Below are 16,948 nucleotides of genomic sequence, written 5' to 3'. Positions count from 1 at the left end.
AATCTTCAAAGTGCTTTAACGCCAACTGAATACTTTTGAATTGCAGTCACCATTGTAATTTATTGAATTGTGACAGTAAATTTGCAAACAGCAAGGCCTCACGATGACAAATCTGTTTTTTCAGTGATGTTAATTGAGGGATAAATACTGACCACGATACCAGCGAGAATTTCCCCTGCTCTTCTTTGAATAGTGCTCTGGGATCTTATACATCTGACAGCGCAGATGGGGGCCTTGGTTTAACATCACATTCAATTGAATCCACCTCCAACAACACTGCTTCCCTCTGTACTGACCTTCCAGCAGTGTAGTGTTCTATCAGTACTGCAGAGGTGCCTCCCTTTCTGGAGTGGGCTTTAAATATATAACCTTCTGACTCAGATGTGAAATTGCTACCACTGAGCAAAGGCCGACATGTCCCAGACGTACAGGTTGCTTGGCGGGTTCTGGAGATGTGTTCTTTCCTCTTTAGTGCTTACTGGATTCAGGGGTAGGTAAATAGCTGTTGCGTAGCAGATTAATTCAACTTTTCTAACCCAGCTGAGAACTGGCAGTGGCCGGGTCTGTGTCTCGTGCCCACATTCTGACTGGATTAACGGTACAGTATGCAGATAGCAGGCAAACAAAACACCTAACCGCAACATCCAAAACAACAGTTACTGTGTGAAATAGTATAAAAAGATTTACAATGATGATGTCATTACCTGTTGTGCCATTTTCATGAATACTTCATCTTCTACCCATTTTCCTGAAATAGCATTGTACCTATTAACACAGAAACATCAAGCAAGGGGGATTATTTGAATTCTGAATGATTCCATCACACCCCCTTTCTATACACCTGCTCCCTCCCCCAAGTGAAGGGTGGGACATCACTGATACATTGGTGGCTAGCACATGGCAGCAGTGAACGTGGGGAAAGTAGTTTTCACTCCCTTCAGGAAACTCATTGCTTTTTCAGGTCAAGTGACCCAATTAGATTTAGCAAATCCAAATTAAAATACAAAGAAAACTTGCATTTATATAGCACCTTTTAGGGTCTCTCAAAGTGTAGTCACTCTGCAATGTAGGAAAGGCAATTCAATCCTTGGGACTACCTAGTTAGCTGTACAATGCAACAATTGGAATTTCTATGTTGCCAAAAGTGGCTCTAAAAAAGAATCAAATCATTACACTGTTGGACATTCCCATAGCTAAATCGGTCCCATATTTCCTACATTGAGGATTTGCCCACAGTATCCAATACGATGGTGCAACTCATTTTAGTCAATTCCAAAACTGAATCAGACCAAGGACTGCTCTGCAAATCGTCAGCTTGCTCCTCAGGCTAGGCTTCCCTACACTCCGCCTTACCTTCTCAGAAGACCTTAGCAACTAACCATGAACTTATGGATCATTCCTTTTTTAATGGTTTCTCGGAACAGGATGCCTGGTAAGGTGACCATTGATGTGTTTACTGTCTAGGGAGTGGCCAATGGAACTGCCAATTAAACCAGTTGATAGCTTCTGAAGAGTAGATTCCTACCAGCCAACCCCATGCTGTGTAAATGGAACATAGTTTCTCACTCCATAATATCTAGGAATGCCCACTGGGAGAATTATCTATTGTTTCAGATTGCCATGGATAAGTTTCAACGTCTCGATTACAGCCAACTGCTTCTCTCTGTCAAAGAGTCAGAAAAAATGTTGGACTCATGAACATAAAAATCCTGAAACCAGTTGGGACCACGAACATACTACAACTTAATCCAAATTTTAGGACAAATAGCCAGTAGCCCTTAGCCTTGGAGGTATTCTTAACGTTGTCATTCGCAGATTAAGGCAGGCCATGGTAGATACCTGGAATCAAACTGTGTGTCAACGCTGACCAAGAAATACTACAGGAAAAGAAGGTAAAATTACAGAAGATATATCCTAAGTTGAGAAATGTATTTAATTCTACAGTTTTCTTAATTGTTCAGTGATTATTGACACCATCTGTTGTGATAATGAGCCTTCCAGATCAGACGTTCCTAGTTACAGCACTGATGTTAAATTAACTAATCTCAGTTTAGCCAGACCTTGGGAGTGCTATAATTGGCCTGAGTGTTTCGGGGCTGGAAAGGAAAAGCAGCCAGAGTTCCCAACACTGACTGACTCCCAGTTGGAAAGGGCTCGTGTGTTGAATGTCAGATGAGAATAGGACTAGGCTTTGCTGTGATGTCCTTCATGAATCACCTACTGACATTCAGAGTCCAAGAGCAGACATATAGTCACTTGGGTATAATACTGGAGAAAATAAATCAATTGATTTGAAGGAAGAAAGTGAGGTGAGGGGGGAGGGGATCTCAATTTTCCAATAAAACTGCACCCTCCCAAAAAAAACCTCCATTATTTGCAGACAATATTTACAGCCTGGGAAAGTAACAGCTGCTATCAAAATAACTCCCTACCCTCCATGACATTTTAAACTGCCAAAGCAATTGTTAAATATTGCATACAATTTTATCCACTGTTCAAGAAACACATCCTATAACCCCTTGAGCAAAGTGGGAGTAGCAAGGTTGCCTTTTTTGACAATCAGATCCATAGATTATTATTTTCCCACAATAAAAAGTTTTGAAGTATTCGACAACCATGCTTACTCGAACTTCTATTTTCAGCAGAAACTGACTGGTCTAATTTTGGCTCATGCATAGGAAAAAAATACATTCATAGCAGCCACATACTTTAGTCTGCAACAGATCTCGTTGCCACTACTGCAATGCTGTGTACCAATAACATGCAGGCATTATTTATTAAAAACAGAGTCATTACTGGATACTTTAATTAAAAGGGTGTACCCTCATATACAAACATGATTTTGTTCAGTTCCCAGAGAGTTTCCCATGAATTGCAGAATTGTAAGTTTGATTAAGCTGGCTAAAAGCCAAGGTTCAATAATAAATCTTGAACATACTGCAATGATGTAACTTTGCAATAGTCAAGCTAGTGTTACTGATGCCTGTTTATAATATTCCTCTTTAAAGATTGCCCTCTCACATACACAACTCTTCAGCCTGGTTTTTAATTAGCAAAGAGGTCCAAGCAAGGTTTTAAAACAGCAGAGGAACTTCAAATAACCCAAACAGGAAATGAATCTTTTAGCTAAAACGCCTTTAGTAGTTAGTGTACAGTATTAATGGAAATGAGTTAACTCCTAGAAGTTTTCTTTCTCTTTGGTAAGCATCAAAACTTTAGAAAGGTGCAGAGGAGATTTACTAGAGCAGAGAAGTTTAAGCAGAGTTTGAAAAGAATTGTTCAAAATCATGAAGGGCTTTGACAAAGTAGATACAAAGAATCTGTTTCCACTGTAGGGAAGGTCAGTAACCCGGGGACACAGATATAAAAGAACTTGCAAAAAAAGGCCTGGTGGGGAGAAAAAAATATTATGCAGTCAGTTGTTATGATTTTGAATGCACTGCCTGAAAGAGCGGTGGAAACAGACTCACTAGTTACTTTCAAAATGGGAATTAGATTAATACTTGAAAAATAAAGAAAAACTACAGGATTAAGGGGAAGGAATAGCAGGTGTGGGTCTAATTAGATAGCCCTTCAGCGAACTGGGACAGGTACAATGAGCTAATTGTCCTCCTTCTATACTGTATAATTCTATAATGACTATGACCCATTCTGGAGTAGATTCGCAGGTACTGGTTGACTCTGGTACTTTGATCAAGTGACCATTTTCATGCAATAACCTATTCAGTGAACTGGTAGGTTACTGAGAGGTGAAGGGCATCACATCTCAGTCCGATGCTAACCTCACCCACCTCACTTTCCAACAGGGGGGGTCACTGGATAGTGATCAGAACATTTTTCCTGATGTTTTCTCTCCCTAGCTAAACACTAAGGACAACTGTAGTATCCCAAACATTATTCGATAAGGATATAAGCTATCTCTGCACAGAAACACATAGTCCTTGTCTCTATGGTGCGGCACTATATTGACAGTACAAATCCTTATCTAGCCATGAATAGCTTGCGGAAGCATTTGTAAATTAGCAAGATGACACTTTTTCCAATCCTCAAACAAGGTGACTGAATCTACACGAGTCTGTTTTTGAAAGGAAACTGATAAACACTCCTTAAGTATGTTGATGACAAACCAGTCAGGAGAGATGCATTTGATATCAAGCAATACCACAAATTAATCCTCCTATAATTAAAACAATATTGGGTCCAAGGAAAATCAAAGATTTTGCCCTTTATATAGGAAATTCCTTTACTTTCTGCCTTATTTCTGTACAGCAGTTGAAAAATTCTACGGACATCAACACAGTGAATTTATGTTTTGGCACAGTCTAATAGTACAGCATTTAGGAAAAAAATACTCAGGCAGACTTCCTGTTGATCCTCAACTTCAACAGAACGTAATTCTGTTCTGAATCATGTTTACTGCACATTAAATTCTGTTCCTCACAAAGTATCATTTTAATTTGAGACTCATATTTCAGACTCTCAGGAATCAAATGATGCAACTAAAGTGACAAGAAATATAGACCTGTAACGAGTTGCTGACTCGGTCTCAATTTCTTCCAGATGGAATTCTGCCCAAGGATCAGGTATGTGTTTAGCTTTTTCCAATGCATGTCTCCAAGCCTCCTGCAAAACAGACAAAATAACTCAGCTGCCTTACAAAAGGTCTAGTGCTAACTCTGCATTTAATTCACATAGTAAGAAGTTTAACAACACCAGGTTAAAGTCCAACAGGTTTATTTGGTAGCAAAAGCCACACAAGCTTTCGGAGCTGCAAGCCCCTTCTTCAGGTGAGTGGGAATTCTGTTCACAAACAGGGCATATAAAGACACAAACTCAATTTACATGAATAATGGTTGGAATGCGAATACTTACAACTAATCAAGTCTTTAAGAAACAAAACAATGTGAGTGGAGAGAGCATCAAGACAGGCTAAAAAGATGTGTATTGTCTCCAGACAAGACAGCCAGTGAAACTCTGTGGGGGTTACAAATAGTATGACATGAACCCACATGAACTCACATGTGAACTCATATGAACTCACATAAGCATTCTATATAGGCTTTTCTAGTTAGACAACTTTCACATTTGTAAACCAGTGATCTATAATCAGAGACACAGATAGCAACCAAGACAGTTGCTCCAATGGTATGTAATTACTTGTTACAAGGGTTCATTTTAAAAAGAAAGAGGCAAAGCTTCACTAATACCATGGTGTTAAAAAGCAATGAATATTCAGGGCACACATTTACAATGGTCTAATTGTGCTTCTTTTTCTTATGCTCTTCTATAGACACACAATTCATTCTCTGATTACTGTGCAACAAGAAACTTAAAATGGGATTTGGGAAGATTGTTAAGTGTTAAAAGAAAAATATTATTTCAGCTTGCTCCAAACTAAAAATTTCAGAATTCATTTTATAAAGCACAATATTAGTTAAAATAGTAACGGTTAGTATCTAGACAATTTTTTCACTTATCAGTTCCCACTGCTAGATAATTTTACCATTAAAAGGAATGGTACAAACAAATGTGAATTTGATTCTTGTACTTTAATGGGCAGTGCAAAAGCAATCTGTATTTTTCAGATATGCCATATGTCCACGATACCAAACTATTTCTTCCATTCACCCAGTTATAAAAATAAGTACAACAAATAAGTCAATAATCTACCACAGTCCATTTGCACTCTAGTAAAAACTCTTCCAAATCCTTTACAAACCCAGTTCACTGAACCCAACAAGCTGAGTGACATTGCTTTCATGCGGAGAGTATTCAGGCACATGTCTAATTAGATGCAATATTTGCTTTTCATGTTAGTTTCCACCACAGCTGATTTTATCACAATAAGTAGCACCAGGTCACCAGCCAAGAACAGAATTCTATTGAAAAGTTCATCAATCTGAAACGTTAATTCTGTTCCTCCATCCACAGGTGCTGCCTGACCTACTGAGTATTTCCAGAATTTTCCGTTTTTGTTACTAATCTTCCCTCTGGTCACAATATATAAATTACAGTAAACTTTTAAATCTCATAATCGTTAAGATTGAAAAGGCTGGTTCAGCAAATTGCACATATGTAGACAGATCATCCAAAGCACCTCTTTGTGGCACATTGACACGACAGCAATGTGCGCTCTGGATCACTTTAATATTCTGAATTGATCTATACTACACTTCAACCCGACAACAATGCTCGTTTTAAACGCCCCACTTGCAAAAGAGATCAAATAGCAACCATAAGGATAGGTGTTAAAGTTCATCATCATTGAGATAGCAGATTGCATTTATATTTCTTGTAAACACTGCTATGTCAAGTTTATGATTTTTTGAAAAACTTCATTTGTTGTAATCTTAACAATTTCAATTGAAACTTTGCTTGAACTTTTTCTGCTCAGTTTAAGGTCTAGTGTCATGGGAAAATAGCTAGCCTGAAATATTACAGTGGAAACAAAAATACAACACATCAATATTAACCTCTGGGAACAATATAAGGGAACCATATACAGAAAGAAATGGAACTAATAGATTCTGTTGTTGCACAGGCCAAGGTTGGGTACAGGAAGCTGCAGGGATGAATGCCTTTCGGATGTCTCAGAGTTCTGTGAACAAAGAGGCTCAACTGAGACCTCAAGACAAGGAACTATAACCACAGGAAACAAAAAATGCTAAAAATACTCAGCAGACCTAACAGCATCTGTGGAGAGAGAAACTGAGTTAACATTTCAGATCGATCACTCTCAATTACCCATCATCAGTTCTGACAAAGAATTATCAATCTGTTTCTCTCTCCACATGGGCTGCTGGACCTGCGGAGTACTTCTACTATATTTCCTGTTGTACCATTCAAAATGGATCATGTTTGAGCAGAAGCAAGGACGCTATCAGAGGAGGTACAGGAGAAGACATGAGTGTCACTGATTCCTAACAGTGCAGCTTAAAGCATAAAAGAGAAAGAAGGAAGTTGCATTTATACATGTCTTCAAAAACTTCCCAAAGAACTTCACAGCCAATAAAGTACTTTTTGAAGTGTAACCACTGTTGTCACGTCAGAAATGTAGCAGCCAATTTGCACACAGCAAGTTCCCTCAAACAGCAACAAGATAGCGAACCAGACAATCTGTTATAGTGATGTTAGTTGAGGACTAAATATCAGCCAGGATACTGGGGAGGACTCCCCTGTTCTTCTTTGAATAGTGCCACAGGATCGTTACCATCCAGCTGAGAGGGCAGATAGAATATCAATTTAACACCTCATCAGAAAGTAGCACCTCTGACAATGCAGCACTCCCTCAGTACTGCAATGAAGTTCTAGTTGAGATTAGGTGCTCAAATTCTGGACTCGAGACCTTCTGAGAGGTCAATGAGTCAGGAAAACCGGGAACCAAAGACAAAAATCAGGATAATCTGAAAGTCTGGCAGGAAAAGGGTGGTGTGAATGAAAGAACAAAAGAAGCTGAATGGAATCCGTGTCAGAGCAGCAGATAGCATAGGACAGCCTGACCTATGGAATTTTGTTTGCTTTGACGTGAGATCTTGTGTGGGTGTTTGTGATCTCCCCCCATTTGTGTTGACTCCCTTTCACAACAACAACAACAACATATATTTATATAGCATCTTTAAAGCAATGAAATGTCCTGAGTTGCTTCACAGGAGCAATACAAAACATGACACCAAGCCACATAAGAGATATTTGATTAGATGACCAAAAGCTTGGTCAACAAGGAAGGTTTTAAGATGTGTTTTAAAGGAGGAAAGTGAGGTAGAGAAGCAGAGAGGTGTAGGAAGAGAATTCCAGAGTTTGGGGCCTAGGCAATTAAAGGCATGATCACCAATGATGAAGCAATTATAATTGGGAAGGTACAAGAGGCTAGAATTAAAGGCAGATGTCAGAAAGTTCTTGAGCTGAAGGAGATTACAATAATAGGGAGGAGCGAGGCCATGGAGGTATTTGAAAACGAGGAGGTAAGACACAGATAGCTAAGCTTTGAGTGACCTCAAGTTTGTGGTAGGTAGAATGTGGGAGATCAGCCAGGGGTGCAGTGGAATAGTCAAAACTAAAGTAACGAAAGGCATGAATGATGGTTTCAGCACCAGATGAATTGAAATAGGGTGAAGTCAGGTGATACTACAGCAGTGAAAATAGGTAGTCTTAGTGATGGCATGAATAGGACATCAGAAGCTTATCTCGGAATCAAATATAACACCAAGGTTGCAAACAAACTGGCTTAATCTCTGACTGTTCCCAAGAAGAGGAATGGAGTTGGTAGCTAAGAAATAGATTTTGGAGCAGGGACTAAAAACAATGGGCGGGATCTTCCATTGGGACCTGATATTCCTGCCCAAAGTCAATGAACCTTTCAATGGTCTGAGAAATTGTCCTTCCTGCTCATGACAATTCCCGCAGCGGCAGGACCAGGAGGTCTACCCCACTAGATTCAGTTTTCTCAATGTTTGATTGGAGGAAATTTCTCCTTCTCCAGTCTGATAATATGGCAACAGCTGAGGCGTCAAGAAAAATAGTGGTGAGACAGAGCTGGATGTGGTCTGCATACATGTGAAAATTAGCGCTGTACCTTCACCCTTGTCCTTAGCTTCTGAATGTTTGCATATATTTCTGCAAGCTTGTATGACGATGCAGATTAGCATGCAGACGATTCAAACTATCTCAATTCCAGTGCAATTTTCTTTAAAAATCATTCACAATGTTGGCTTGCTAGAAACGTCAACCTTTATTGTTCAACCCTAACTGCTTTTGAGAATATGCTGGGGAGCCACCTTCTTGAAATACTGCACCCCCTGTTGTCTAGACACTGCCACCATCCTATTAGGGGAGAAATCCAGGGTTTTGACCGAGTGACGATGAAGAACTGGCAACATAGTTCCAAGTCAGGATGGCATGCACCTTGGAGAGGAACTTCGAGATAGGTCATGATAGGTCACCTCCTGCTCTTCTCCTTCAGATAGGGGTCACAAATGTGGAAAATGTTGAAGCCTCTGCACCACGATTCAGCACACAAAGGGCCTTTTAAGGGAAAGCAGTGCCACAGCGAGAGGTATAGTAATATAATTTGAAATATTGGCACACAAGTGCACCTCTGCTCAGTGATCAGATCAATAAGTCTTTACACCAATTCAGTAGGCCTAGCTCTAACAATGCGGGACCTCTGTTTCCACATAGTGAAGTAACAAATGTGATTCTGTTGCATGTACTGTTGCTGATTTTACAGAACCCACTCTGCAATATAAACAGGATGAATGTGACGCCACAGAAAATGGATAATAATTCAGGACTGTTACTAGATAGAAACAGGGCATCGGATTCCTCAATTCTGTGCAAGACATTGTGATGTAGTAAATCTTCAGATAAACACCCGTCTCTCACCTTTTTAAACTCTCCAAAAACATAACTGCAAAGGTAAATGGAACTGCATATCTGTCCATATATGGCTAGAGTAAATAGCCAGAGAACTACACTAAATGTACCCTGTGCTGCTACATCAGGGCTTTTAAATAAACACTGAAAACAACCTTGTGGTTTCTACTTCTGCTTTTATCGTACACAATAACGGGACACTAAGTTCATACATTCCAGATTGTTTTCTTTTGCTTCCCCCGCTCCCCAACATTTTCTAAATGTTCCCTTCCTGACAGAAGGGAAAAAAAACAGTAAAATGGGCAAATAAGAATACTGGTCTCAATTGGTTGTGTGTACTTTAAAATGGAACATCAGTAAAATGGGAAAATAATGTTTTGTCCTTCTGGGGACAGATCCCCTGGCTCCAGCGCACTGCTCACTTTTTCTCCACGAGCCTATAAAGAAATTAAAGACCACAAACATATCATCATTTTTGAGCCCTCGCTCTGTTCTTTACTCAATGTCCATTTGAGTTGTTTTCTGGGCAGGCGAGAGGAGAAAAGGAATCATTAGATGACAACCAGGAATAGTGAATATAGCTCTGAATCTAAAAAAGGCGGGCACCAATTTTCTTCAAACAAAATCTCTAATTTCCCTCTGAGGACAGTTAATAGTATACACTTTCAGCAGTGTTATGTCAATCTATTGTTTTTAAGCAGCCAGGCTAAAAGTAAAGCCACAGCTGGCTTCAACTGCATTCTGGAGCCATCATACTCGGTATCATTGGCCCCATTTCAAATGAAGAAGTACAGTACATCCTCACTCTAACATACTATTTGCAACACTGTAATGTTCAAACCCTGTGACCTTTGACTGTACTTGTAGTGTGAGCGAACTCATAAATAAACAATTCCACTCGAGTGTCTGTTTATCTACCATAGAGTAGATGCTGGCTTCAGGCAGGGTTTATGAAAATGTTTAACTGCCGCAAGCAGTCATTATGACTAAGAGATAATTATTTTTTTGTGAGACAAATTATGTGCAAAATCAGGAACGGTTGTATCACAGCTTGGTATGGCTCCTGCTCTGTCCAAGACTGCAATAAACTACAAAGAGTCGTGAACGAAACTCAGTCCACCACTCAAACTAGCCTCCCATCCATTGACTCTGCCTACACTTCCCACTGCCTCGGAAAAGCAGCCAGCATAATCAAGGACCCTACGCACCCCAAAGATACTCCCTTCCACCTTCTTCCATCAGGAAAAAGATACAAAAGTCCGAGGGCACATACCAACCGACTCAAAAACAGCTTCTTCCCTGCTGTCATCAGACTTTTGAATGGACCTACCTCGCATTAAGTTGATCTTTCTTTACAACCTGGCTAGGACTGTAATATTACATTCTGCACTCTCTCCTTTCCTTCTCTATGAACGGTATGCTTTGTCTGTATAGTGCGCAAGAAACAATACTTTTCTCTGTATACTAATAGAATAGAATCATAGAATCCTACAGTGCAGAAGGAGGCCATTCGGCCCATCGAGTCTGCACCGACCACAATCCCACCCAGGCCCTTATCCCCAAAACACAATGCATTTACCCTAGCTAGTTCCCCTGACACTAAGGGGCAATTTATCATGGCCAATCCACCTAACCCACACATCTTTGGACTGTGGGAGGAAACCTATGCAGACATGGGGAGAAAGTGCAAACTCCGCACAGACAGTGACCCAAGCCGGGAATCGAACCCAGGTTCCTGGCGCGCTGTGAGGCAGCTGTGCTAATCACTGTGCCACCGTGCCACCCTACATGTGACAATACATGTGACAAATCAGACAAGTGATAGGTGATGTCAAGTTTGGATTTCTAATCCTGAAAACAATAACAATGTATATTTATACAAAGCAAAACATTGCACAGAGCATTCAATAAAATTTTCACTAAACCACATAAAGTGATATTAGAACAGGTAACAAAAACTTAGTCACAAAGCATGGTTTTAAATAGAAGCTTAAAGAAGGAGAGAGATGCTGAGGTTTAAGTCTGTGGAAGGAAAGAAAAGCTCCAGAGAGATAGGAGTTTTCTACAATGTTGAGCTGCAGGAAAATGAGATGAGTCTTGATTCAATCATGGCAAGAACTAAGACCAGAATTAAATGAGTCATTAAAAGAAAATTTACAAGGACATGCAGGGAAACATACACCGCAAGATAAAAAGGTCTGGAGCAGGGCAGTGTAACTGCAGATTACGCAGTGAAATGATTACAGATATAAGACCTACCCGACCGCGGTCAGTTAATGAGCCAAACTTAGGAGGGGTCTGGTGATTCTGAAGAATACATGAAAGATAATTTAGAAATACAAAAATTTACTAAAAAAAAAACAATTGTAGGCAATTCTTACTGGAAACAAAAGTGCTATCTCTTGCTTAGTCATATTTCATTAGTCATATGAGAAAGTGCCCATCCATATACTTGGTTCATCCAGCCAAAACTACTTAAAGATTATTCTTGTTTTTAAATGACCCCGAGCCAGAAAAGTTAATTGACTGATTACTGGACGAAGTGCTATAATTTTGTCAAGTTATTTTTCTGAGCTCATAGTGAGGCGATTAAAAAATGAAATACAAATATACATGTAAAAATGGATAAATGTTTTCAGTATTTTAAAAACATTCTTATATTTTAGGGTTAAAATGGGGTACTCCTATTTTTTCATCTGTTTTAACATTTGAAATCTTCTGAAACATTTCTGGCAAGTTGGGTGTTTTCAGTGTTGGTTCCCCTTTGTTTACAGACCTTGGTCTATTGCATCTCACAAGAACAGATAACTAGAAGTCTTACGTAATTCCCGAGACAACAATCAACTGACATAAACATGACAGATGTATGCATCAATAAAATTTCCTTAATGCAGCAACAAACAAGATGTAAAATAGATGTCAAGACTGCAGAGATTAAAGTGTCATCAGTTGATACTGGTGCAGATAGTGCTTAAGCAATATAGCATTATTCAGATACTGGGGTTGCCTAATGAACAGTATTATTGCAAGAACAAAGCATTATTCTAATACTACTGAAATAACTAGCTGCTGAAAAACAAATTTTAAAGGAAATATGACATTGTATTGAAAAATACATCAGCAATTGTTTCTTACAAAAACCTGTTATTTCAATGTGAAAAATAAGACTAAGTCCCACCTGACAACATGGATTCTTATTAATTTTGTTTACAATGGGCCTGAACTTGCTCAGAGTGGCAATCAGAGTCAAATTAACACTCCACTCCTCGTTTTTATCTCGGCTGATCTTCCAACACAGGGTCGGCAAAAGCCAGGCAGTATAGTGCATCCATGGGGCCTCATGTCAACTGCCACTCTGTTGGATGCAAGGAGGCCCTGGCCCCTTTCCTATGGCACTAGCTGGGGGGGGGGGGGGGGGGGGGTGGATGCCCTGTAGGAGTGGGCAAAACCCATGGGTTGGCGATTCCCCATCAGGGCGTGCAGTCGCTTAAGGGACTGGGAAGTCCCATAGTGTGTTGGTGTGGGTCTGTGCAGTGCTTTCCCAATAGTTAAGTGATTCTAATTCTTGTAACTATTGATGTAACTCAGTTGGAACTATCCAAAACGGTTTGCGATTTAAATTGCCCCTGGCAGGGCAATTGCCATGGGGAAATTTGCGCTTCTGGGTGGGGGTCCTTAGTGCATCTTTCGGGTAGTTCCCAATATAATGGAGTTTGGAAGTTAGAACCCAATTTGAGGAAACTAACTCAAAATTCTCATTTTATTTTAAAGCAATAGATGGGTCTTCCCACTGCTGTATTTCTGAAAACACAAGGTCCTTAAATTACCAGCAAACCTACCCCATTAGTTTTCACAAAACACACATGCTCACCATTGCCAAATCCTCAAACCCATAATAAATTCATCTGGAGGAATGCAGATTGAAATCCCACTGCGTGATATTAGTAACAAAAGCTAACATTCTTTTGTAAAATGAAATTCCTTTGCTATTAACTTACGGATTTACTTCAAATATGTTGGGGTCTTTTAAAAAAAAAAGGAATTCCATACAAGTGTTTCTTAATAATATCCTACAGTGCAATTTCTTGCTAAGGATACAGTACAACTAAACTCGTCAATTCCAACAAGAAAATTATTTTTGTTTATTCTTTCACAGCATTTGGGCATCACTAGCTTTAGTGAGTGGTTTGCTAAGCCATTTTGAAGGGGGTGTTCAGAGTTAAACACTTAACTGAGAGTCTAGAATTGCTCAGACTTGGTGAGGATGACAGATTTCCTTCCCTAAAGGACATTAGTAAACAAAATGGGTTCTTGCAACAATTGTTGTAATGGGCACCATTACTGAACTAGCTTTATATTCCAGATTTATTTACTGAATTTAAATTCCACTAGCTGCCACGGTGGGATTTGAACCTGTATCCCGCAAGCATCAGCCTAGTCCAGCCCTCCTACTAGTCCAGTGACATTATCACAATGCCACTGTCTCCCCTAATTACTGACAGGCCTACCTGTAAACATCTAAACCTGGATATCAGGCTCATTAAAATGAATGTTCTCTAACCTTTGCAATCGCAAGGAACCAAAACGAGCATAATATGTGGTGGATACAATAAAGTCTCAGTTTTTCATAGAATCACAGGAACCCTGCAGTGCAGAAGGAGACCATTCGGTCCGTCGAGCCTGCACTGACAACAATCCCACCCAGGCCCTATCCCCGGAACCCCATGTATTTACCCTGTTAATCCTCCTAGACACTAAGGTGCAATCTATCATGGCCAATCCACTTAACCTATTTGAAAAAAATACTGCAAATGCTATATTACTAAAACACATTTGCTGCAATAAATGAAAGCATTGAACCACAGAATCATAGAAAAGTGAAGAAAGAGGCCATTCGGTCCTTCATGCCTGTGCTGACCAGAAAAGAGAAAAAAAAACTAGCCACTTATTTTAATCCCATTTTTCAACACCTGGTCCATAGCCTTGCAGGTTACAGCATGGTTGTTTATAACGGTATAATCCTTTGCAAATGCTCATACAAGGCTCTCATTGATTGCAGTAAATGCTTTTTAATACCACAAGCAATATTTGTTAGTAATCATGCATGGAATGTACCAGTCAGGGGTGAGGAGAAAAAAAAGCAAAAACGAGGGATCAACAAACCATACCTTAACATTAAAAGACGACTTTCGAGGGGAGCTGGAGGTTTCACAAAAATTGTTCTTCATAAAATTGTGGTTGCAGATCTTATTTGGTTTATGGTCATCATAATCCGTAATGGGGCAAATCAGATACTGTTCATCATCATCACTATCCTCTCTCAAATCTCTATTTCCATTGCCAACTCCTTCTATGGCAAAGATCAGATCGTCCTCTGCCATGCTTAACTGTTAGTATCCCCAGTCTTACAGCTTTGTTTTGCAAAGTAGGTTCACCTGTTACAAAGTAAACAGATTATCTCAGCATCCGTTTGCGACACAGTCAATTTTTTTTCACATCTGGATGTTTTTAAAAAAAGCTAGAAAGTACAATGTTAAGACCTTAAAAGTTTCAGTGAGTGCACGTATGTTTTTGTTTCAAGTTTGCATGTGTTATACAGTTACTCTTTTGTTTTAATTTCTGGTTCTTTGGGAGGAATAGTCACAAAATATTTGCACATGCTCTTTTTCCAATCATCGTTCAATCAGATAGGCATATTAAATTAATTCCAGATCCATCTGTTAATGTAACAAATGTATTCCTTTATTTTTACCTTCCCTTACATGCGGCTCTCTATCACACAACCTACTCCTCCCAGAAGGGCAGGACAGTCCAGATTGCTGAATAGTCAAAACTTGTTAACTGAAACCAGCGAGGCTGGGTGACAGCTGGCAGAAGCCTCAATACGTGACTGAGGGAGTAAAAAGGTGGAGCTATAAATCAATAAAGTAAATTAAGAACCTAGTGATGCTCTAGCTTGCAAATGTCCCAAATAGAGAGGACGTATTCAATTTCTGGAACTTCTCATTGCAGAATGAAGCACTCAGCTGCTATAAGAAAACTTTAAAGATGTTTCTTGAAGCCACTTCCTCAACTGTATAGTGGGTAGAGGAAGAACCCCTCCAGAGAGAAACAGGAGAACAACATTCAGCAAGGCGGCATAGAGACTTCACCGAGCAGCATTCGGGAGAAGGCGCCACAATCACCCTGACTGTATAGTGGGTAGAGGAAGAACTGGTGTCAAGGAGCAGTAGGTTTTGCCTTCATCTCCAACACAGTAAAGGCAGTACGTAGCCAGCAGCACCTGAAATATCACTTATGATGTGAAGCAGTTCTCCAGAATCTCTGACAACATAAAACCAATTTGCATGTTAGTGGGTCGGATCTCAAACAATGACGAGACGGAGTACAGGAAAGAGATAGAGAATCTGGTGAACTGGTTTGACGACAATAATCTCTCTCTCAATGTCAACGAAATGAAGGAGATAGTCATCAACCTCAGGAAGTCGATGACTATCTGAGATTGTCATCGACTTCAGGAAGTGTAAAGGAGAACATGCCCCTGTCTACATCAATGGGGATGAAGTAGAAAGGGTTGAGGGCTTCAGGTTTTTAAGTGTCCAGATCACCAACAACCTGTCCTGGTCCCCCATGCCGACACTATAATTAAGAAAGCTCACTAAGCCTCTACTTTCTCAGAAGACTAAGGAAATTTGGCATGTCAGCTATGACTCTCACCAACTTACCCAGATGCACCATACAAAACATTCTTTCTGGTTGTATCACAGCTTGGTATGGTTCCTGCTCTGCCCAAGACCACAAGGAACTACAAAAGGTCGTGAATGTAGTCCAATCCGTTACACAAACCAGCCTTCCATCCATTGACTCCGTCTACACTTCCCGCTGCCTCGGCAAAGCAGCCAGCATAATTAAAGACCCCACACACCCCGGACATTCTCTCTTCCACCTTCTTCCTTCGGGAAAAAGATTCAAAAGTCTGAGGGCACGTACCAACTGACTCAAGAACAGCTTCTTCCCTGCTGCTGTCAGACTTCTGAATGGAACTTACCTTGCATTAAGTTGATCTTTCTCTACACACTAGCTATGACTGTAACACTACATTCTGCACACTCTCGTTTCCTTCTCAATGAACGGTATGTTTTGTCTGTATAGCGCACAAGAAACAATACTTTCACTGTACACTAATATAGGTGGCAATAATAAATCACAGAATTCATTACTTTACCTGTTATTTTTGTTAGTTAATAACCTATTATTTCCTGCATTATATCTGTTCCACCTTTAAAGTATATTGGTACAATGTTTGTCCATTTCCTATACTCGAACATTACTGGAAGCCAGCTATGCTCTCATGACAGTATATAGTGCCCCACAAATGGTCTCTATGGAGCTGTTCCAAAGAGAGAGGTGTCACGTATGTTTCAATCGTAGCACTCTTATTGCAGTCAGGAAGTTGTGTGTTCAAGCCCCACTCCAGTAACATGAGCATGTAATCTAATCCAGCACCACAGTGCAGACTGAGAGAGTGCTCCTCTGTTAGAGGCAATGATCTTCATATGAGATTTTAAGGTCCCAT

At 40.0% G+C, this 16,948-nt stretch overlaps 1 protein-coding gene across 14 annotated transcripts in view; it reads right to left on the bottom strand.

The window, feature by feature from the left end:
• eef2k (eukaryotic elongation factor 2 kinase) overlaps positions 1-16,948 on the bottom strand; it is a 57,661-nt gene that overhangs the window by 27,495 nt on the left and 13,218 nt on the right. For 9 of the 14 annotated variants that reach the window (XM_078240561.1, XM_078240564.1, XM_078240560.1 and 6 more), the window contains 4 exons: positions 14,541-14,807; positions 11,632-11,679; positions 4,523-4,623; positions 705-765 (listed from right to left, as the gene is read on the bottom strand). In XM_078240561.1, coding sequence (XP_078096687.1) covers positions 705-765; positions 4,523-4,623; positions 11,632-11,679; positions 14,541-14,753 — 423 coding nt within the window. In that variant the 5' untranslated portion in view covers positions 14,754-14,807. The remainder of the gene's footprint in view (positions 1-704; positions 766-4,522; positions 4,624-11,631; positions 11,680-14,540; positions 14,808-16,948) is intronic. The other 5 variants (XM_078240568.1, XM_078240571.1, XM_078240566.1 and 2 more) reach the window with 1 other exon arrangement.

Source organism: Mustelus asterias, chromosome 23 (genome assembly GCF_964213995.1).
Source record: "Mustelus asterias chromosome 23, sMusAst1.hap1.1, whole genome shotgun sequence".
Taxonomy (NCBI): domain Eukaryota; kingdom Metazoa; phylum Chordata; class Chondrichthyes; order Carcharhiniformes; family Triakidae; genus Mustelus; species Mustelus asterias.
Note: the sequence above shows the minus strand (reverse complement) of the source record. Positions and strands in the feature narration are given on the sequence as shown.